This window comes from Onychomys torridus, chromosome 1, assembly GCF_903995425.1.
Source record: "Onychomys torridus chromosome 1, mOncTor1.1, whole genome shotgun sequence".
Taxonomy (NCBI): Eukaryota; Metazoa; Chordata; class Mammalia; order Rodentia; family Cricetidae; genus Onychomys; species Onychomys torridus.
Genome location: NC_050443.1, coordinates 96,729,271 through 96,751,063, shown reverse-complemented (window position 1 = coordinate 96,751,063; position 21,793 = coordinate 96,729,271). Strand labels below are relative to the sequence as shown.

Genomic DNA, 21,793 nt, shown 5'->3' with positions numbered 1-21,793 from the left:
ACTCCCACATGTGCTGGCCTGTACAGTTTGTATGTTGGCTCCTGTTCCCTCTATCCCCTCCCACCCCTGACCCTTGACCTTGCTGCTGTTACTGTCTTGCTGAGCTCATTCCATTTACAATGAGATGCAAATCAGTTTACCCATACAGATGAGCCCCAGAACAGAATAAATAAAAAAATCTACCAAATGATACAGCCATCCCCTTCCAGGTGTGTGTGCTGGTTAGTTTTTGTCAAACTGACACAAACCTAGATGTATCTAGGAAGTGGGGTCCTTGATTGAGGAACTGCCTCCATTAGATTGCCTGTAGGCAAATCTGTGAGGGCATTTTCCTGAGTGATTGAAGTGGGGGGCAGCTCACTGTGGGCTGTGCCACTCCTGAGCAGGTGGTCCTGAGTTGTACAGGAAAGCAGGCTGAGCAATTTATGAGGAACAAACTGGTAAGCAGCACTCCTCCATGGCCTCTGCTTCAGTTCCTGCCTCCAGGTTCCTGCCCTGAAGTCCTTTAACCATGTTCTGTGATCTCAGAAGTATAAGCCAAATAAACTCTTCCTCCCCAGGTTGCTTTTGGTTATGGAGCTTTATCATAACAATAACAACAAAAATAAAGCAGCATAGTATATAATGAAAAGAAATGAAATCAGCATAACAGTGAAGTTCCTGTAGCACCATAGCTAAGATCCAGAATTGATCTAGCAGTCCTCAATGCATGGATGGGTAAAGACAATGGAATATATATATTCACACACACACTATTATCCAATATCAGCTACAAAGAGTGAAACTTATCATTTGCTGAAATGTGGCTAGAACTAGAGGACATTGTGAGAATGAAATAATACAGATACAGAAAAACAAATACTGCATGTTCCCTCTTCTATGGGGAAGAACATGGAATAGTCATGATTAGAGGCATGGAAGAATTGAGGGGAGGAAGGATAGAGAGGGACTGGGGTAAAGAAGCAATGAGTGCTGGTATTTCACAGTGGGATGTTGGTAGCTCACAAGAGCCTGTTATATATTTTACAAGGATCTAGAAGACAGGACATCAAGGGCTGTGGGAGTACAGTGCATGCTTATCATGTACAGCCTCGGGTTCAATCCCCCAGAACTGAGAAGAAAGGACAGGGGGCAGAATGAAGGAAGAAAGGAAACATGGAAGGCAGACAAGCAGGAAGAGATGAGGAAGGAAAGCATGGGATGCTGTCCTCTGGGTGTGACATGGCTGTTGCACTCTTAAACTCTCTCAGCCCTGTGAGTACTCAAAGGAGATCTGTGTGAAATTGGAGCCATTTACTTTCCATGGTGGATGGGAGCAAGGACTCAAGAAGCCTGACTTCTTCCGTAAGATTTGTAGGCAGTTAACAGCTGCTGGGGGAGGGGCTCACACACAAGGCAGTTCAGGGTTGCTGGGGAGAGAGACAACTTCAGTGATGTAGCAGCCTGCAAGTTGCCCATGCCATGTAGGTAATTCTATGAACTGACTTGCTCTGGGATAATCCTTTGTATACTGTAAAGATTTGTCACTCTAATTGGTTTAATAAAACACTGACTGGCCAGTAGCCAGGCAGGAATTACAGGCATGGTGACTGGACTAGGAGAATTCTGGGAAGAGGAGGGGTGGAGTCAGGAGTCACCAGCCAGACACAGAGGAAGCAAGATGAGAATGCTGCTCTGAGAAAAGGTACCAAACCATGTGGCTACACATAGATAAAAATTGTGGGTTAATTTAAATGTAAGAGCTCATCAGTAGTAAGCCTGAGCTACCAGCTAAGCATTTATAAGTAATATTAAGCCTCAGAGTCAATTGTTTGGGAAGTGGCTGCTGGGTACTTGGGAGTTGCTGGCAGTACAGAAACTTGCTCTAACACTGACTGGTTCACTGAGCTAGTTGGTTCCTTGTCTGCAGTGAACAGAAGTTTGCTATCTCCCCAGAAAAAGTTCATATGATAGAAGGACAGGAAAGGAAAATGCTAATTAACCATACTTGAGCCATGCAGGCTGTGTGGTGGATAGAATGGAAATGGCTCCCTCCAGCCTACGCAGGACTGACCTAGACCCTCTACCTACATGTGACAGTGTGTAGCTTGCTCTTCTTGTGGATCTCCTAACACTAGGGGCAGGGGCTGGCTCCAACTCTTCTGCTGGCCTTTGGGACCCTACTTTTCATACCGGGCCGCCTTGTCCAGCTCTAATACAAGGCGAGGAGCTTACTCTCACTGCAACTTGATATGCCGTGCTTTGTTGATGTCCAGGGGGCCTGCTCTTTTCTGAATAGAAACTGAGTAGGAGTGGATGGGGGAGGGCAGAGAGGAAGTAGGGGGAGAGACTGGGAGGAGAGGACAGAGGGGAATCTGTGAGATGTAAAATAAATAAGTACATTGAAAATAATAATAAAAAAGAAATAGCAGGCAATTTAAAAAAGAGGAAGAGAAAAGGCTCCTCTGGGCTCGTTGGGAGTGGCACTGTTAGGAGGTGTGGCCTTGCTGGAGTAGGTGTGGCCTTGCTGGAGTAGGTGTGGCCTTGCTGGAGTAGGTGTGGCCTTGCTGGAGTAGGTGTGGCCTTCTTGGAGGAAGTCTGTCACTAGGGGGTGGGCTTCGAGGTTTCAGATGCTCAAGCCAGCCCAATGTCTCTCTCTGCTGCCTGCTGACCTGGGTGTAGAACTCTCATTTCCTTCTCGAATGCCATGTCTGCCTACATGCTGCCATGCTTCCCACCATGATGACAATGGACTAAAACTTTAAGTCAGCCCCAACTAAATGTTTTCCTTTATAAGAGTTGCCATGGTCATGGCGTCTCTTCACAGCAATAGAAACCCTAAAACAGGTTGGGTGTATGTGTAGAAATGGCACATGTTATAGCAGTAACATGCAAATTATGTTAATAAAAAAAACCCATTTGTCTAAGATCAGGTTTCACTATGTAGCCCCAGATGACCTGGAATTCACTATGAAGACCAGAGTGGCCTCCAAGCTCACAGAGACCTATCTGTCTCTGCTTTCCAAGTGCTGGGAGTAAAGGTGTGGGGAAAAAAAAAGTTTTTAAAAGTTGACTTACCAGCGAAAGGGAGTTGAGACACTGAGCACAGCAGTTGGCCTCTAGGGCACCATGGCGCTGTTTACTCTTTTCTTTGTCAACTATTTTTCTGTGGAAAACGGCAGGAGAAAAGAAAGGACGTCAAGGTTGTCATTCATTTCCACAAAGAAACAGCCACTGCTGGGCGCAGAGGTCCTTGCTTGTAGTCCCAGCCCCTCAGGGGCCAAAGCAGAATCGGTTAATCCTGGCTCTCCAGGGCTCCAGTGCTGGAATTACACAGCAGTCAGTCACTGTGTCAGCTTTTATGTGGGCTCTGCTGATAGAAGTTCAGTTGCCATGCTTGCATGGCGATCATTTTCCAACTGAGCTTTCTCCCCAGTTGTTCCTTTTTTCATTTGGTTGGTTGGTTTCTGTTGTGCGCTTGCTTAGCAATTTTTAAATTTACAGTGGTTTGAAATTTACAGTAAGCTTTTAGGCTATATAGTGTTCCCATAGGCCTCTCCCAGGTTCCCCTGTCAACTCTCAACTTTCCATGGTAGGTGTGTTGGCTTGAATGAGATGTTCCCCAGAGGCTGGGGGCATTTGAACTGGTTCCCAGTTAGCACTACTCTTTGGGAAGTATGTGACCTTGCTGAACGAAGGACATCACTGTGGGTGGGCTCTGAGGTTTCAAAGTCTCAGGCCATTCTCAGTTCGCTGTCTCTGCTTTGTTGTGGTTCAAGATGTGAGCTGCCAGCTACCGCTCCAGCCACCACGTCTTCCATCTGCCATCATGACCCTTACCCTCTAGAACCACAATCCCAAATAAACTCCTCTGTGAGTAGCCTGGTCATGGTGTTTCACCACAGCCATAGAAAAGTAACTAATACAGTAGGTTTATCAAAACGAAGCCAGCACGTGTGTATTCTGATACCTAAATCCAGATGCCTGCTTTGGAGTTTCCCAGTTTCTCCTCCCCGCCTGCCCAGGTCCCACACATTGCATTTGCTGTCCTGTCTCTTTAGAATCCTCTCCTCTGTGTCAGGTTCTCAGACTTTCCTTGCATTTGGTGATGTGAAGACTTTTGAGTCAGAGATTTTGGAGGATTTGCCTGATGCATCTCTCTGGTCACACTAGGTTCTGGGCTTTAAGAGAGAGGATCACAGAGGGGACTGACCTTTCCATAACATGCCTTATCTTTGGGGAAGCTAACTTAAGTGAGTACCTGGCTTTGGTAACTATACCTCACTAGAGACTTGCTTTCCTCCAGAGAATCCTCTTTGGAAGTAGTCATGAACCAGGGCGCACATGCCCACTAGGGAGACAGATCAAGACTCAGCCTTTAGCAAGCAGTGCATGGCTAGGCATGTATCTATTAATCCCAGCACTCATGAAGTAGGGGCAGGAGGATCAGGAGTGCAGGACAATCTTTGGTTATATAGCAAATTCAAGGCCAGTATGGGCCATAGAGCCTTTACCAATAAAAAGCAAAAACCTGGGTGTGATACACACCTTTATTTCTGCACTTTGTAGGCTGATGCAGGAGGATCCTGAATTTAAAGCCAGATAAAGCTACCTAAGAAACCCTACAGGGTGGGGGTGGGAATTTCCACCCTGTAAAGCTTTCTCTTACAGAAGAACTGTCTCCTGTATTACTCATTTCTTATCTTTTTGAGATGGGATAAAAGCAGTAGACCGGGTCTCCCAGGTAAGAACAAAGGCCGCACCTAAGCTCTCTCTTCTCTTTCATGGTCCTCGGCTGGTTCCTGATGGTTTTGATTCTGTCTCTGGATGTCATGGGAACCAGGGATGCAATTAGTTTTTGTCCTGTAGAAGAAAATGAACAGTTCTGTTTCTTATTTCTTTAACACAATCTTAACATTTTAAAAGCTGAAACTGGAGCAAGACTTGGCAGTGCATGCCTACAATCCCAGAACTGGGAAGCAGAGGCAAGAAAAGCCCAGAGCTAGCCTGAGCTCCATAGTGAGTGAGTTCAAGGCCAAGCTAGCCTGAGCTCCATAGTGAGTGAGTTCAAGGCCAAGATAGCCTGAGCTCCTTAGTGAGTGAGTTCAAGGCCAAGCTAGCCTGAGCTCCATAGTGAGTGAGTTCAAGGCCAAGCTAGCCTGAGCTCCATAGTGAGTGAGTTCAAGGCCAAGCTAGCCTGAGCTCCATAGTGAGTGAGTTCAAGGCCAAGCTAGCCTGAGCTCCTTAGTGAGTGAGTTCAAGGCCAAGCTAGCCTGAGCTCCATAGTGAGTGAGTTCAAGGCCAAGCTAGCCTGAGCTCCATAGTGAGTGAGTTCAAGGCCAAGATAGCCTGAGCTCCTTAGTGAGTTCCATCCGGGTGTGGTGGTTTGAGTGAGATCCTCTCCATAGTTTCAGGCATTTGAATGTTTGGTCTCCAGTTGGTGGTACTGTTTGGGGAGGCTGAGGAGGTGTGGCCCCGTTGGAGGAAGTGCACCACGGAGGGTGTAGAGGCTTTGAGAGCTTAAAGACTTGAACCATTCTCAGTTAGCACTCTCTACTTCTGTTCTCAGTTCCAGATGTGAACACTCAGCTTCCTGTTCCAGTTGCCGTGCCTGCTGCTTACTGTCATGCTTCCCTGCTATGGCTGACTCTTAACCCCATGAACCGCAATCCCAAATAAATGCCTTCTTTTCTAAGTTACCCAGTGAGAGTCTGTCTCACACATCCCCATAAATAAATTAATCAATCAATCAGTTATGGTATTGAAACTAGAGCATGATTTATTTGGAGATAGACTCTTGCTCTCTCTATAGCCCACATTGGCCTGGACCTGGTGGTTCTGTTCCCTCAGTCTCCCAGTGCCAAACAATGGACACACAGCACCATATAGATGGATAAAGGTGATAACATGGATTCAGGGACTCAGAAAATCACAACTGGGGTCTGTCAAAGGGGTGCAAACTTTTAATCCTAGCACTCAGGAGGCAGAGGCAGGTGGATCCCTGTAAGTTCAAGGCCAGCCTGCTCTACATGGTGACTTTCAGGTCAGCTAGAGCTACATAATGGGACCCTGTCTCAAAAAACAAAGCCACAAATGGGTGTGACCAGAAGATATGTGTGCATACACATATGCTCAAAATCAAAGCAAACATTTAGATTGTTCTAATCTAATACTTCTGTTTTTCCCAAGATCAAAAAAAGAAAAAAAATCACTGAGCAAAGCAACAGATCTTACCTGCTTTCCATTGCTTACTTGCTTGTCCTACAAGGTTTCCTTTGCCTCTGAAATCTGGGCCTCAGTGCCTTCCTTTCCCTGCGTCCCTGACAGCTGCCATGACTCTTAACTCTTCCATCTCCCTAAACTCATATCCTGTTTTCAGCCACGTGGTCAAGCTGTTGGTCCCAAGCCTCCAAGTCATCCCTTCTGTTAACTCACTGTGAACTCCAGCTGAGTTCAGACTATGCCCCATTTCCACCACAAGGTCTGAGTTTGCCCTGCAAACACCATCTCCAGGCACACGGGATGGGTCTCAGTGAGTCTAAGATTGGATTGGCCTTATCCTCTTTGCAGGGGGACTTAGAGGTGTATGATGTACTTTTGGCTGAAAAGTTTCTTGGAAAGGATTTCTTTTTTCTACAAACAAAAGACCACCTTTCTTCCTCCAGATAGTATGTGTCAGGTGTAGGTCTGTGCTGCTGAGACCATCTGCTAACAGTGAGTGGGACTGGCTGGCTGGATGCCCTGATGAAGTGCAGATCCCGTGGGCTGCTCCTCAGGCTCAGACACAACAAGGAGCCAGAAAGTCTCAGAGGAAGCCATGGGCTCATAGAGGTGGAAGGGGGTGCCCCCAATGGGCAATGACTTACTCTGGTGAAAAGGAGGAACTTTTGCCTTCCCTGTGCAGGATAGGCAAGACAGAGGGGAGTGGAGGGGAGGGAAGGGACAACGCAGAGTAACAGGGGAGGGCCAGGCAGTGTGAGCAGAGTAATGCCCTGACCATTAGTAAAGGATTGGCTGTGGGTACATCTCCCCTTCTCCTAGGAATTACTGGCACAGGCTAGACTTTATACCTAGAACGAAGATAGTATATATTAAGAGAATTTCTTGTATAAGATCTCTTGAAACTCAAGCTGGTCTCAAACTTCCTACATAGCTGAAGATGACCCTGAACTTCTGATCCTCCTTCCTTTACCTCATGAGTGCCAGGACCATGAACATATACCACCATGCCCTGTGCATATGGTGCTGGAGTAGAGCCCAGGGATTTTGAAATGCTAGGCAAACACTCTACCAACTGAGCTACAGCCCTAGGCCTATGTCTGAAGTATTATGGGGTTTAAGAGAAATGGCATTTATGTTGGCCTCGGGAGCTCAGAGACTAGAAGGTCTCAGCTAAGATCTGGGCTCAGGATGAACTTAGTTGTGAGGCATCTTGTCTTGTCCCATGAAACAGTAGTGACAATGACTTTTCCTGAGCCTCAGTCTCCTCATTAAGCCTGCCTCAAAGGTGCAGAGTGTGAGAAAAATAGAACTAAATTCGGTGCCTCACAAAGCTAACCTTGATGACTAAACTTCAGGCACAAGAGATAAGGTTGCCTGGAAAAAGAAGCTCTCAGTAGGTAGGTAGGTCTTAGAGTGACATTCCTCTTCATCTCCAACACCCTTTGGATTACTGACTGTGCCCCTTGAAAATTACTTGATATTTAAAAAAAAAAAATGTAAAGGCTAGAGAGATGGCTTAGTGGGTAAAGTGCTTGCCACAGGAGTGTGAGTATCTGGCTTTGGACCCCCAGTAGCCATGTAAAAAGCTGGGCACAGCACCACACACTCATCACCCCAGAGATGGGGAGGCAGACACAGAAGGAGCCCTGGAGTTGACTAGCCAGCCAGTCTAGCTGACTCTGGGGACTGAAGATTCAGGGAAAGACCCTGTCTCAAAAAATAAAGTGCAGGGGACAGCCTGAGTTGACTCCACAGGTAAAAGCCCTTGCTGTGAAAGCCTGATGCCCTGAGTTCAATCCCCAGAAGCTGGACCCCAGGGAAAGGTAAGAGAGAACTGACTTCACAAAGCTGTCCTCTGACCTCCACATGTGTATGTACACACACACACACACACACACACACACACACACACACACACACACCCCACACACACACATTTAAACAACAATAACCTGCAGACAACCTTAAAGCTACTTCTGTAACTTTTCCTGAGCATTCCATACCTTGAACAGTTTCATGGAACGTACAGGTTTCATCCATGCCCAGGCACTCTGAGCCATGATGGATCTGAGAAATTGATTCATTCAGAGATGAAAACCTCACCAACCGGTGCTTTCTGTCACTCCCATTGCTGAAGATCTGACTGTCTACGGTGTCCACCACTGAAGATGACACCATGTCAAAGGTGGAGTTTGCTGATGACTTTCTTAGAAAAATCTGATTTGAGGCTAGATGTCTTTGGACTCCCGATGGAACATTCTCCACTTCTATGATGATTTCATTTACTTGGTCATCTGACAGCATTTCTGGCCGCTGATGAGTCTTGTGCTTCACAGGATTTGCCATCAAAGGCCGCATAAGCACTCACACTGGCATGGTTGGGCCCGCCAGGGACATTGGAGAAAGGATACCCCATTCACAAGGAGCGCCACACAAATTACCATATGACTCCAGCCTCTATCCCCTGAGGGCTTCCTCAGGAGGAGCCGTGTTTCCCCATAGAGAATTCTGCCTTGGTAGCTAAGTGAGAAATTATAAACAGAACCCTTCATTAAAGACAATGGGGTTCTAGAAACAGAAGGTGGGGAGTCTTCTAAATGACTTGTAATCACAGGTCAGGGCTTTCTTCTCAATTTTACAGTCACCCTCTGCTATGCACATTTTGGGGCAGTGAGATGGCTCAGTGAGTCAGGGTGCTTGTTGCCAAGACTAATGACCTGTGTTTAATCTCCACACGGTAGAAAGACAGAATGGATCTCTGCAAGTTTCTCCTTGATTTCCACGCAGAAGACCGCACCCACCAATAACTAAATGTATTTCTATATGAACCCAGGTGAGTTCATAACATTGTTATTATCTCTGGACCACCTGGGGTCTGCCTTCTATTAGCCATCCTCCTCGTGCTGGCAGAAGCCTCAGCTCCTGTTCAGACACGGTGCTCAGTTAAGATTCTCCCAGCTTCCTTTGCAGAAAAGGGTAGCCATGTGACCCAGCTTTAGCCAATGAGAAAGCAGCTTTTAGGAATGGGCTTTAAAAAAAGTTGGTTTGCTTGGCTTTTGCTCTTCACCACCCTTCTGCCTTTGTGCCTCTGGTTTTGAAAACGATTAAGTCGACATTCGTCTGCTAAGGGTGATGGGTGGAGGGAGGGAGACTCAGTCCTTGAGGGCATCATGGGGTAGCTTCTCTATTGAACTGCCCCTGCACTCCTCTTGTTCCTCGAGAAAAATAAATCCTTTGTCACTAAGCCGTCGTTCTGCCTCAGTGCCAGAGATGTGAACAGAATTACTGTACAGACCTGACTTAAAAGTAGCCTGGATGGGGTTGGGGCTCAGTGGTAGAGTGCTTGCCTAGCAAGCACAAGGCCCTGGTTCGGTCCTCAGTTTAAAAAAAAAAAAGTAGCCTGGACCAATTTGCTCATTTTCCGGTAGAGCAAACTGAGGGCAGAGGGATAGATTGGGAACACTTGTTCCACTGACTCCTATTTAATGTCAGGACTAGACAAGAACTTCCTATCTCCTCCCACAGTGGTCAGTGATGTCACCCAGACCTGCTCTAACCAAGGGTAGGTACTTTAGAGTATGCTATTCAGTTTTCACAACTACCCCATTTCATAGCTAAGAAAACTGAGGCTCAATGGGGAGGATTTTGTCTAAGGCTAAGATGTAAGAAAGCAGTGGAGCTAAAGGTCCAGCTGAGGTGGTCTGAACCCAGAAAAGCAGAGCTTGAGTGTTTCTCCTTTGCCCCCTCCTGGAACAGGTGCTAATGTGTATTCGTTCATCACTCATTCATAAATTAGCGAGTGACACATTATTAATTAACTGATACATGATTTGAAAGTCAGAAAACAGGGACATTAAAAGCTGTGTCAGGGTTGGGGATTTAGCATAGTGGTAGAGCGCTTGCCTAGCAAGCACAAGGCCCTGGGTTCGGTCCTCGGCTCTGGGAAAAAAAAAAAAAAAGCGGCGTCTTCTATTTCTTCAGGGAGGTTAAAAGCTGTGTCTTCTATTTCCTCAACCCCTCTGCTTCTGAGGGTCTCTTCTTGCACCCTCATGCTGGCTGGGCAGAGCAGTCTCATGGTCATGGCATTCTTTCCCCAATAGTAAAACCAATCTCTGCTTCACTGACAGCATCCTGCCAGGCTGCAGCATCTATCTCTTGTAAAAGTTACACTTGAGCTTGAGAAAGTTCTGGAAGGATAAGCCTAGAGCCTGCTGGTAGGGTATGGCACTGGCAGAGAGAAATTGCTTTAAGCCACAGTGGTGGGGGCGGCAGGGGAGGGGGGTGTCCCTCAGTTTGCACTGCAATAACCCTGCCTGTTTGGTCCTCTTTATCCACAGGCTTGCTGTTGTGATGGCTTCCATGGGGCATATTGTAGTGGTATTGTGTTCCCCAAAATATTATGCATACTAATAAACTTATCTGGGGCCACAGAACAGAACAGCCACAATATTAAACATGAGGATAGGCAGTGGTAGCACACGCCTTTAATCCTAGCATTCCAGAGGCAGAAATCCATCTCTGTGAGTTTAAGGCCACATTGGAAACAGCCAAGCTTGGTGACACAAGCCTTTAATCCCAAGAAGTGAGCCTTTAATCCCAGGGAGTGATGGCAGAAAGCAGAAAGGTATATAAGGCGTGAAGACCAGAAACTAGAAACTTTTAGCTGGTTAAGCTTCAGGCTTTCGAGCAGCACAGTTCAGCTGAGATCTATTTGGATGAGGAAACAGGATCAGCTGAGGAACTGTCGAGGTGAGGTTGCTTGTTCTGCTTCTCTGATCTCCCAGCATTTACCCCAATACTTGGCTCTGAGTTTGATTTTATTAATAAGACTCTTTTTTTATTTCTGGAGCTGAGGACCGAACCCAGGGCCTTGTGCTTGCTAGGCAAGTGCTCTACCACTGAGCTAAATCCCCAACCCTAATAAGACTCTTTAAGATTCCTGCTATAGCGTATTGGTCTCTGTCTCCAAGTAAAACCCTCATTGCCACACATGAAGACATTTAGAGTTTCCTAATTCTTCAAAACCTTCAATCTTTCAGGAGAGATGGTTCAATGTGTGTGAGCAGGTAAGTCTGAAGACTTGAGTTGAAATCCCAACATCCATGCAAATGCTAAGTACACTTGCCTCCTGTAGTTTTGGGGCTTGGGAGGCAGAGATGGGATCTAGGAATCCCACCCTCTTGGATGAAGCCAGGGAACATACCTCAGCAATTAAAGCAGCTTTCAGCCCAGCTTGATGACCTGAGTTCAGTCCTGGGCACCAACAATGTAGAAGGAGAGAACTAACTCCCCCAAGTTTGTCCTCTGACCCGCATACATGTACTCTCTCACACACACAGACACACACACATGTGCACAAGTAAATAAATACATAAAACATTATTATTTACTTTTGTGACAAGGTTTTAATATGTTGCCCAAGCTAGCCTGGAACTTGCAATGTAGACTAGGCTGGCTGGCTTTGAACTCACAGAGATATACCTGCCACTGCCTCCAAAGAACTGGGATTAAAGGTATGTGTAGCAACATTTGGCCAAAATGTAATTTTAAGGAGTGGGGGTCTTTGCCTCAATATGTAAGCTGAAGCAATAAAGAAAGATGTCAACCCCTGACTTCCATAAGTGTATACACACACATACACACACACACACACACACACACACATACACACATACACACACACACACACGCACACACACACCACATTCAAACACTCATATGCATATTTACATCATGTACACAAACATATACAAATAAGAAAAAGAAAACAAAGCTTTCTGTCTTTCACTGGTCTACATACTTCCACATCTCAACATTACACAAGCTGCTTTATTATTTCCCAGTTTTTTAATCAGTGGACTTTGGCCCCAGAAACACAAACATTGTCCATGAAACAGATGGCCCTGTATGATAAAAATTATTGGTTTCAGTGTGGGCATGTGATCCTCATAGCACTGGACAGCTAGCAGGAAAGAAAAGCCTTCCCTCTAAAGGATAACTATGCTGAGGAGCATCTGTGGGTCTGATGGCTGTCTATGAAGGTCAAGTTTAAAGAGAGGCTGAGCCAGGGCTGGAGAGATGGCTCAGAGGTTAAGAGCACTGGCTGTTCTTCCAGAGATCCTGAGTTCAACTCCCAGCAACCACATGGTGGCTCACAACCATCTAGAATAAGAGATCTGGTGCCCTCTTCTGGCCTGCGGGCTGAACATTCACTGTATACATAATAAATAAATAAATCTGAAGAAAAAAAAAAAAAGAGGCTGAGGCTGAGCCAAGCAAAGGTGAGAGATGGATGAGTAATAAGCCCAACAGACCCAGCCTTGGCTTCGGACTCTAAGGCCCATGATTTCTACATTCAGCAAAGTTTTCCTACAACCTTCCTCCAAAAGCCAATAAATTCCCTGCTAATGCCCATCTGACCTGGGTTTCCATTATAACCAGAAGAATTTTTTAAAATGTGTGTGTATGTGAATATGTATGCACCTGTGTGTGCATGGGTACACTTACCTGTGTGAGTGGGCATGTGTGTAGGCCAGAGGTTGATGCCAGGTTGCCTTTCCTCTGTCGCTCTCCATCTTATTTTTTGAGACATGGTGTCTCTACAGGACCAGAAGTTTGTCATTTTGGCTAGACTGGTTACTCAGTGAGCTCCCAAGATCCACCTGTCTCCCTGTCTCTGCCCCAAAGCACAGCACTGAGTTCCAGGAACTTGACATCATAGCTAGCTTGTGTGTGTGTGTGTGTGTGTGTGTGTGTGTGTGTGTGTGTGTGTGTGTTCTTGTAATTCAAACTCAAGTCTTTACTGCTGCACAGCAGGCCTTGACCCACCCGGCCATCTCCCCAGCCCACAACCACAAGGTTCCTAATGAAGATACTCTTGATGGTTAGCTGGGAAGCATGCATCGTCTAAGAGGAAACTAAGCACTGAGGCTCTGGTTCAAGGATAAAGTGTGTGCTTACCATTCATAAGACCCCAGGTTCATCCCCACAGCAAAAGAGGGAAAGAAGGTGGGGAGGGAAAGGTGGAGGGAGGGAGAGATGGAGGGAGGAGGCAGGGAGAAAACCCTTGGGATAAATGAAGCATCTTAACATTGGATTAAGATGTTCTTAACATCCATTAGAAGGCCAAAAGCCTTGAAGAAATGGCCATCTCCAGTGCCTGGGTTGCCCTGAGCCCAGTTCTTCCTCAAGGCTGACTTTTTGGGGATGATTCACAAGGCTTACCTTGGGGTGATGTGTACCAATCACGCTCACATAGCAGCAGGTTTCTATCTGCACAGGCAGGGCTGCTTTCTCTCTCATAAGCAGAATTCACTGGAATGGGGAGGAGAACATGGCCAATCAGTCCTTCTCCACTGGACACTGAGGAACACATGATGGCTGAATGTGCTCAGTGGCTAGGAAGGGTGACTCATACTAAGACTTTGCTTTTGAGGTCCTACAAGATCGGAGGTTAAGAACTTGGATAGAAAATAGGATTAAAATACAAAAGCCATACAATTAAAACTAGTTAGGGGCTGGAGAGATGGCTCAGTGGTTAAGAGCACTGGCTGCTCTTCCAGAGGACCTGAGTCTGGTTCCCAGCAACCACATGGTAGCTCACAACCACCTGTAACTCCAGTTCTAGAGGATTTGGTGCCCACCTTTTGCCTCTGAGGGCACTGCACAAATATGGTTTACAGACATACATGCAGGCAAACACACACACACACACACACACACACACACACACACACACATACACACACACATATCAAAAAATACTAATACTTGTGATCCAGCACAAAGACATGCTTATGTAACTGAATACATTTCATGAAACTGTATTTCACATAGACTTGAGTTTATATACTTACATTTTAAGCCTATTCACTTTATAACTGATTATACTTGTTAATAAGTTATAAGTCACATTGAAACTGCTTGTAAAAGTGAGCACAAAGGTTCCTTGAATGATTGTTTGCTGTAATGTTTTGTGACTGCACATGGAGTAAGTGTGGCCTGATTTTCCTTGGGACAGAGTCTACTCTCTGCATCTGTGGGACAGTGTCACTTCCAATATATGTTTATGCAATCTGCATTAAAGATGAAAGGCAGACTCAACATAGAATGAGGGCACTATGGAAGGGGACACTGCCAGAGGTTCTAGAACTCCTCACTTGGGAATAATTCTCAGCCCTGTTATCTGCCAGCGGTTTACCCCTGGCATTTAACACCTCTGAGCCTCAGTGTCTCAATCTGTAAAATGGGGATAACAATCTGACTTTCACACAGGATTGCTGGTGGAACCATCTGTTAAGACATGTGACATTGAAATATGCCATTAAGACTGAGCGGGAGGAGAACCACACACCTCCCCCTGGTGGCCTGCCACCAGGAGAAAACACTGGCAGACCTGCCTGGCACAACAAGGTTGGTCACTATTATAGTGAGTGAGAGAGAGAGAGAGAGAGAGAGAGAGAGAGAGAGAGAGAGAGAGAATGGTTCATGCTCTGTGGAGAGAGGCAGATCTGAAAAGGTGAAGGTGGTGAGGAGCAGGCTGAGGTGGGAGGCCTGGCCTGCTTACCACCTGGGGCCATGGTGATATGTGGGCCTGAGCTGCTGCCAAGGCCCATGCTGGGTCTGTGGCCCTGCTGCAGCCACGGTCCATGTTGCTGTCCATGGCTCCTGTTACCACTGAAGGCCGAGAGACAGGGGAGTTGGTTCCTCCCCTCGCTGACTGAAGCACTGGGGAGAACTGGCCTGGCCTGTCACCTGCTGCAGCTACAGGGAGAGCAGGCCCTATACCTCACCTGGGCAACACAGTAGAGCTGACCCTGTTCTCAGGAGCGTGGGTGAGCTGGCCCTGCTCCCCTCATCTGCCATGTGCTGGTGTGGGTGAGGGAAAGATGCCCCCTCTGCCCCTCACCACCTTCAGCAAGTGGGAGAGCTGACCCAGCCCCTTACTAACTGCAGCGCTTGGGAGAGCCGATCCTGCCCCTCACCAGCTGCAGTACTCACCCTGCACCTCACCCCGGCAGCAGGTAGATGAATAGAAACAGGTCAAATTATGTTAAAAGAGCAAGTGGGACAAGCCTAAGCTAAGGCCGAGCATTCATAATTAATAATAAGTCTCTGTGTCTTTATTTGGGAGCTGGTGGCCAGCCCAAAGAAAATGCCAACTACTCTGTGAATTCCAGGCCAGCCTGGTATACAAAATGAGTTCTAGGACATCCAGAGCTACTAGTGAGACCCTGTCTCAAAACAAACAAACAAAAACCACCAAAATATCAAGTGGAAAAACAACCCTCCAGGTTTGGGGGTTTGTTTGTCATGGAGCATTCCTGTCACAAAAGGTAGCAGATACAACTCGGTACAGTTGTTACTAGTTCAATTAGCGTTTCTCCCACATCTTCTGTTTGCCAGGCACCATGACACTAGGAAAATCACTGAGAGCCTTGGAGGACACACCGATGGTTCTCAGTTCTTCAGGGTGAATAGCTTACCGCAACAGAGGGACACTGGGAAGGGGTTGGCTGGCTCTGGGACCTTTGTCCTATCGAGGATCCCAGAGTAGGAAGCCACCACTGACTTTTGTTTTTCATTTTAAGTGTGTGTGTGTGTGTGTGTGTGTGTGTGTGTGTGTGTGTGTGTGAAGCTCAGAGATTGGCATCAGATGTCTTCCTCAATCACCTCTCCACCCTATTCTTTGAGGCAGGGTCTCTCTGAGCTTGGAGCTCATCTCTTCAGCTAGCCCAGCTGGCTGTGGCGCTCTAGAGATCTGCCTGTGCCCTGCCCCCATTGCTGGAATTACATCACCATGCCTGGTTTTTACATGGCTGCTGGGGATCTGAACTCAGGTCCTTGTGGTCACACAGCAAGCAATTTACCCATCTAACCTCTCCCCAAGCCCTTAACTTGTCTTTGAAGAATTTTAATTTCCAGTGTTCTCCAGAGCCAGATGGTCAGACATCCACCCATGTCTGCCCTGACTCTACCCAGCAGCAGTTCATGGGAAGTAGGGGGTCAAGGTCTGGGTCAGCCTGGATTCCTGTTGGCTGTCAAATTAGTAGTTGAGTGACACTGGCATTTTCTTTCTGAGCCTCAGTTTGTCCCTTACGCAAAATTAGAGATCTTTCCCCCTCACTGTTCTTCCTGTGAAATTTTATTGTCACAACTGTGTTTGATACCTGCCTCTGTGCTGTGTGTGCCTGTGCTTAGGACATCCGAACAGTAAGATCCCCCTCACCTATCAACTCCCTTGCCCTCCTCCTTGGGACTGTCATTGTCCCCGTTGAGAATGCAAAGCACATATGTTTATAATATTCTTGGGCAGAATGATTAGTGTCCTGGACCTTTGCAGACATAGTTCCTGACAGCCAGTGTTCTCAGTAGTAGAGATGCCCCCAGATTACCACAACTTCACTTGTGATTGTTCAGCTTTATGCAGGAGGGAAGTGATGCGGACTCAGTAGAAATCAGGTTTCAAAGCTGTAATTGTGGGGTTGGGGATTTAGCTAAGTGGTAGAGCGCTTGCCTAGCAAGCGAGCGTAAGGCCCTGGGTTTGGTCCTCAGCTCTGGGAGAAAAAAAAAAAAGACAAAACTGTAATTGTTTGTTTGTTGTGCTTTGAGACAGGGTCTCTCTATGTAGCCCTGGTTGTTGTGGAATTCAATAGATGGACTGGGCTGGCCTCGGACTCACAGAGATCCCCCTGCCTCTGCCCTCCAAGTGATGAAATCAAAGGTGTGAGCCACTACACCCAGATTTCAAATTTGTTACTTTAAAGGCTGGGAATGTGCTCAGCAACATAGGAAATTGGATATTTTCCTAGTATGTGTGAGGCCCTGGGTTCAATATTCAGCATCAAAAAAAAAAAAAATTGAAATGTGACATTCTCTTTTCCTTCTGTTTTTATATTTATTTTTTAATTTTTGAGACAGAGTCTCTTGTATCCCAGGCTGGCCTCAAACTATGTAATTGAGAATGACTTTGAACTCCTGATCCTCCTGCCCACTGCCCACTAGCACAGAGTGCTGGGATTACAAGTGTCCCACCTCAGCCTGTTAAATTTGAACACTTCCCGGCCCATGATGCTGAGCAGCAGCAGTGAACGGCAGCTCCCTGACAGCCCACACGTCACCAAGCTCACAGCATCCTTCAGCGCAGCCTGATGCTGAATGCGGCGGTTCCACAGTGGATTCGATGCATTTTGACTTGTGGTATTTTCACACAGAGCGTAAATCCAGGAGCACCTACTCACAGAGAGATGTACCCCATCCCTTCCCCTCTGCTGCCTTCAAAACCATTCCCAGCACCCGCTCCAGCCTATTAACCTTCTGCCTGAGCGTCATGCACCAGCATCCTGTGCTGTTCTTGCATGGTCCTTCTCTGCTGCCTCCTTCCATTTCCCCCTCTCTTCCTCTTCTTCCCCCTCCCCTGCTCCTTTCTGTCTTTGCCCGTCTCGCTCTCCTCCCCTCCCCTCTTCCTCTTTGACTCTCAGTGATGCACCTGGATTCCTACACACCAGGTTCTAGTTTCTATACGTAAGAAGGGCATGTGAGGGGAGGAGAAGCCAGTGTCACAGCTGTGGCATGTCTTTACTCTGCCTTTTGCTTTCTTCCTGGGACACTAATGGCACCTTAACACATACTTACCGTAGCCATTTCTAGGAGAGGGGCCCTGTGGACCTGCCATCGCCATGGATGCCATTTCAATGCCTTCAGGGTAGTCTTCATTCTCTCTCCCTAGCATGCCCAAGGGGCCATTCCTCCTGCAAGAAAAGGGATCCCATTGAATATGTTCTGCGGAACACCATGAACTACCCAAAGGATGGCTATCTGTGCTGGCCCACCTTATTATCACCTTGATTGGATTGAGAAGGCCTAGGAAATTTGTCTATGAGGGTCATTTCCAGAGAGGATTATCTAAGGGGGAGACCCTCCCTGAATGAGGGCAGCACTGCCCATAAGGGGACCCCAAATGAAATCAAAGGGGAACCAAGAAAAACAAACCTCAATGTGTATTCTCTCCCTCCCTCCCTCTGACCATCCCCTCTCTTTTCCTCTCCCTGTCTCTCTGCTTCTTGGACACCATGACCTGAAGCATTCTACTTCACCACACTCTCTGCTCCATGATGGGCTGAAACTTTTGAAACCATGAGCCCAAATACATCTTTTCTCCTTTTATTTGTTTATGTCCAATTGTCTGTTGTTGTTGTTGTTGTTGTTGTTGTTGTTGTTGTTGTTGTCGGAGTGGCAGAAAGTCTGCAGTGCTCTTAACTGCTGAGCCATTGCTCTAACCCTCATTACATTATTTTTAAAGGACTCCAGAGAGCAGAGTCATTCTAGTGAACAGTTAAAGTCCAGTGACTTGGGGCACATCTCTGAGGTAGAGAGGGGAGAGTAGCAGGACCAGCTGCTCTGGGGCTGGCCCCTTGCTCTTGTGCTGGCACTGTGTAGCTTCCTGCTCCTTGGTCCATAAGTGAAGGGGCACAGCCTGGCTCCAGGTCAGGAGGACCCATGAAAGATAAAAAGAGGGCTGATGGGATCAGGGTGGTTCTTGGAACAGTGGCTCAGTAGTCAGAGTAACATCTGTGACCTGGTCATGAAGAGCCACTATCTAGGTACTAAAGACATTTATCTGATAACTGCATACCAAGTCCTGTGTCCTTGTTCCTTGAGATAAATGCAAGCCACTGGGGTCTTGTTATTTCTTTTTTCTCCCCTCCCTTCCTCCCTCCCTCCCTCATCCCCTCCCTCCCTCTCTCCCTTCTTTCTTTTCTTCTTTCCTTGTTTTGAGAAAGGGTCTCACTATATAACCCAGCCTGGCCTTAATGTCACAATCCTCCTGCCTCAGACTCCCAGGTGCTTATATTACAGGAATGTAGAACCACTTCTAAGAGAGCCATATTTTAAAAAACTCAAATTTATAAACATTATAATTGAAATGGTACATGTAAAGTGAGACGTGTATCAGTTAAAATTCCATGTGGCAAAATGTATTGGTTAACAACAACAAACTAACCAAAAAAAAAAAAAAGTATGTTGTTGACATGACCTCTGGAAAAGTGAGCTCAGGAAAATTAGATTTGGCCCAGCTATGGTACCCAGATAATGCTGTCAAGGTCTAAAGCCATACCAGATAACAGTGACCCAAAAGGCCAGAAGCTGAAATCCTTTATCCCACCATGACTGGTGAGCTGAATGCTTGATCCTCAGGTAGTGGCACTATTTGGGGGTTTCTGGAAACTTTAGGAGATGAGCTCTGACTGGAGGAAGTGGCTCACTGTAAGTGGGTCCTTGGGGGAGGAATTTTGTCCCTGTACCTCCAACCATCACCCAGTTTCATTCTCTTTGCCCCCCGCCACATACCAGAATGTGAACAGCTTTCCTCTGCCACATATTCCTGTGGATATGATGCTCTGCCCAAGAGCATAGGACCAAGACACCATGGGCTTGAATTGTTGGCATTGTTTGTTTTCATTGGGCATTTTAAACACAAAGGTAATCAATACATATCCCTAACCAAAACCAGTGGACCAACTCCCACTGCCTTGATGAGTACCCCAATGTGGGGGATAGACTTGAACTTACCTCCTGATGACTCCAAGTTTGGAAGAGCCATAACCATCATCTTCCTCGGAACCTGGATAATCAGGTTCTCCCCAAAAGTCTGGAGCATTCTTTGAGTTCTCAGCACCAGGGTAATATGGTTTTCCATAAAAGTGGAGAGAGTTTGATTGATTCTCAGCACCTGGGTAATCAGGTTCCTCCAAGGTGTCTGGGTAAGAATTGATTTTAGAACCAGCATAACCCACATCTCTTCTGGAACCTGGCAGGTTGGAATTGGCTGTGGGGCCAGGATGGTCAGAGTTGCCCTGAGCTCCAGGGTAGTCTGGTTCTTCCCAGGATCCCAAATAACCTAGATTGGTTCTGGAACCTGCATAGTTCATGCTGCTTCTGATTCCTGAAAAACCAGGATGGTGCTGAGAGGTGGGGTAGTGAGGCTCTGTGGATGAGCCTGTGCGGTAGGGATCGCTCTGGAAGTCATTATAGTCTGGCTTAGGAAAAGACTCCTGATAGTCTGGCCTTGTTCTGGAATGTGTAGAGAATGAAGGACTCCTGGTGCTGTGATAGTCTGTGTTACTCAGAGATCCAGGATAATCTGCTTCCGCTAGAGAGCTGGGGTAGTCTGGATTTGTTCTAGAGCCCGAAGAATATGGGTTGTTCTTGGGACGGTGGAAGCCTGGATTGTCCAGAGAACCTGGAAGTTCTAGATGATCCTGTGTGTGGTTTTGAGACCCTGAATAGCCAGGGTAGTCAGCACGTCCCTCATAGCTGTTCCTGTGAAAGGAAGACATGATGCTGTAGGGTCTTCAGCCGGTTGTGTTAAAGCATAACTGCCTCTGGAGCAACTCAGGGACCTTTTTATTAACCTAAAAAAAATCAAAAAGGAAGGGAAAGGTCAGTTATTTTCCTTCCTCCCTTGCATAAATTGCTAGGTTTCTTCCAATATCTGATAATTAGGTGCCAAGAACAGTGACTGCATTTTGCAGCCTCCTGACACCAATGAGGAGGCTATGAAAGTGCTCAATGGCAGGCCAGCAGAAGCATTATCTACATCTTCCAGGTCATACTGTTAAAGGATTGAAGTCATTCCCCTGTTTCTCAGCTTTCTGCTTTCTGTGTGCTGGCACAGAGCTGTTGAATGGTGGTCTTGGGTCATGAGGATGAAAGTGCTCTCTGTAGAAACAATAGCATAATATATGGGGAGTTGAGTTGTGGGCAACTCCCCTGAGCAAAGCACGGAGCTCAGATTACTATGGAGGAGAGAATAAACCTGTGTCTTTTCTCAAAATATTGATACCTACAACCACAGTTATATCTTTAATAATTAATCTGTATGACTTGGGGGGGGGGGTCCTTAACCAGAGATGAGAAAAAAACAAAATAATTTTTTAAGACAGAGTCTCATGTAGCCCAGGCTGGCCTTGAGCTCACTATATAGGAGAGGATAACCTTGACCTCAAGTTCAAGACTTGTGTTAGCATGCCTGGCTTAAGCCATGCAGGGCTTCATGCAAGTTAGACAAGTACTCTATTAATCGAGCTTTGTCCCAGCCCTCAGAACCAGGACATCTCTGAGCTGTTTGTTTCCTTGTTTGTTTGAAACAAGTCTCCTTGTGTAGCCCAGGCTGGTCTGGAACTCACACTCCTCTAGCCTCAGCCTCCCGATGCTGGGGTTACAGGTGTGCACCACTGCTTCTAACCTTGAACGTTTTGATTGCTCTTGTGTTTCTAGGGTTAAAAGCACAAATCAGCATGTGTGCACAAAGGAAGACTAGTCTATGGAGCCGAGACAGAAGGCTAGGGTGAGGACACCAGCTGGGACCTGTTATTGTTTGAGAATGTGATTTTATCGGTTCTATGAGCTCTTCATATGGGGAGCACTCTCTAATCGACAAGGTTTTCTCTAGATGTCTCTAGCAACAATGCCTCGATTTCCCCTAGAAATCCTCCCCACTCCCACTTAGTGAAGGTGATACAGAAATTCTGCACAATGATCTTGGACCCCAGTCTGACCAATCAGCACCCACCATTTCTTTGGATACAGG

General features: G+C 46.7%; 1 protein-coding gene across 1 annotated transcript in view; it reads right to left on the bottom strand.

Annotated features, from left to right (window-relative positions):
* Positions 1 to 20,609, bottom strand: part of Tmc5 (transmembrane channel like 5) — a 60,427-nt gene extending 39,818 nt beyond the window's left edge. The window contains exons 1-5 of the mRNA XM_036200373.1: positions 19,774 to 20,609; positions 17,836 to 17,951; positions 13,426 to 13,515; positions 4,743 to 4,842; positions 3,058 to 3,145 (exon numbers count right to left, since the gene is read on the bottom strand). Of these exons, the coding sequence (XP_036056266.1) occupies positions 3,058 to 3,145; positions 4,743 to 4,842; positions 13,426 to 13,515; positions 17,836 to 17,951; positions 19,774 to 20,540 (1,161 nt within the window). The 5' untranslated portion in view covers positions 20,541 to 20,609. The remainder of the gene's footprint in view (positions 1 to 3,057; positions 3,146 to 4,742; positions 4,843 to 13,425; positions 13,516 to 17,835; positions 17,952 to 19,773) is intronic.
* Positions 20,610 to 21,793: the final 1,184 nt, after the last annotated feature.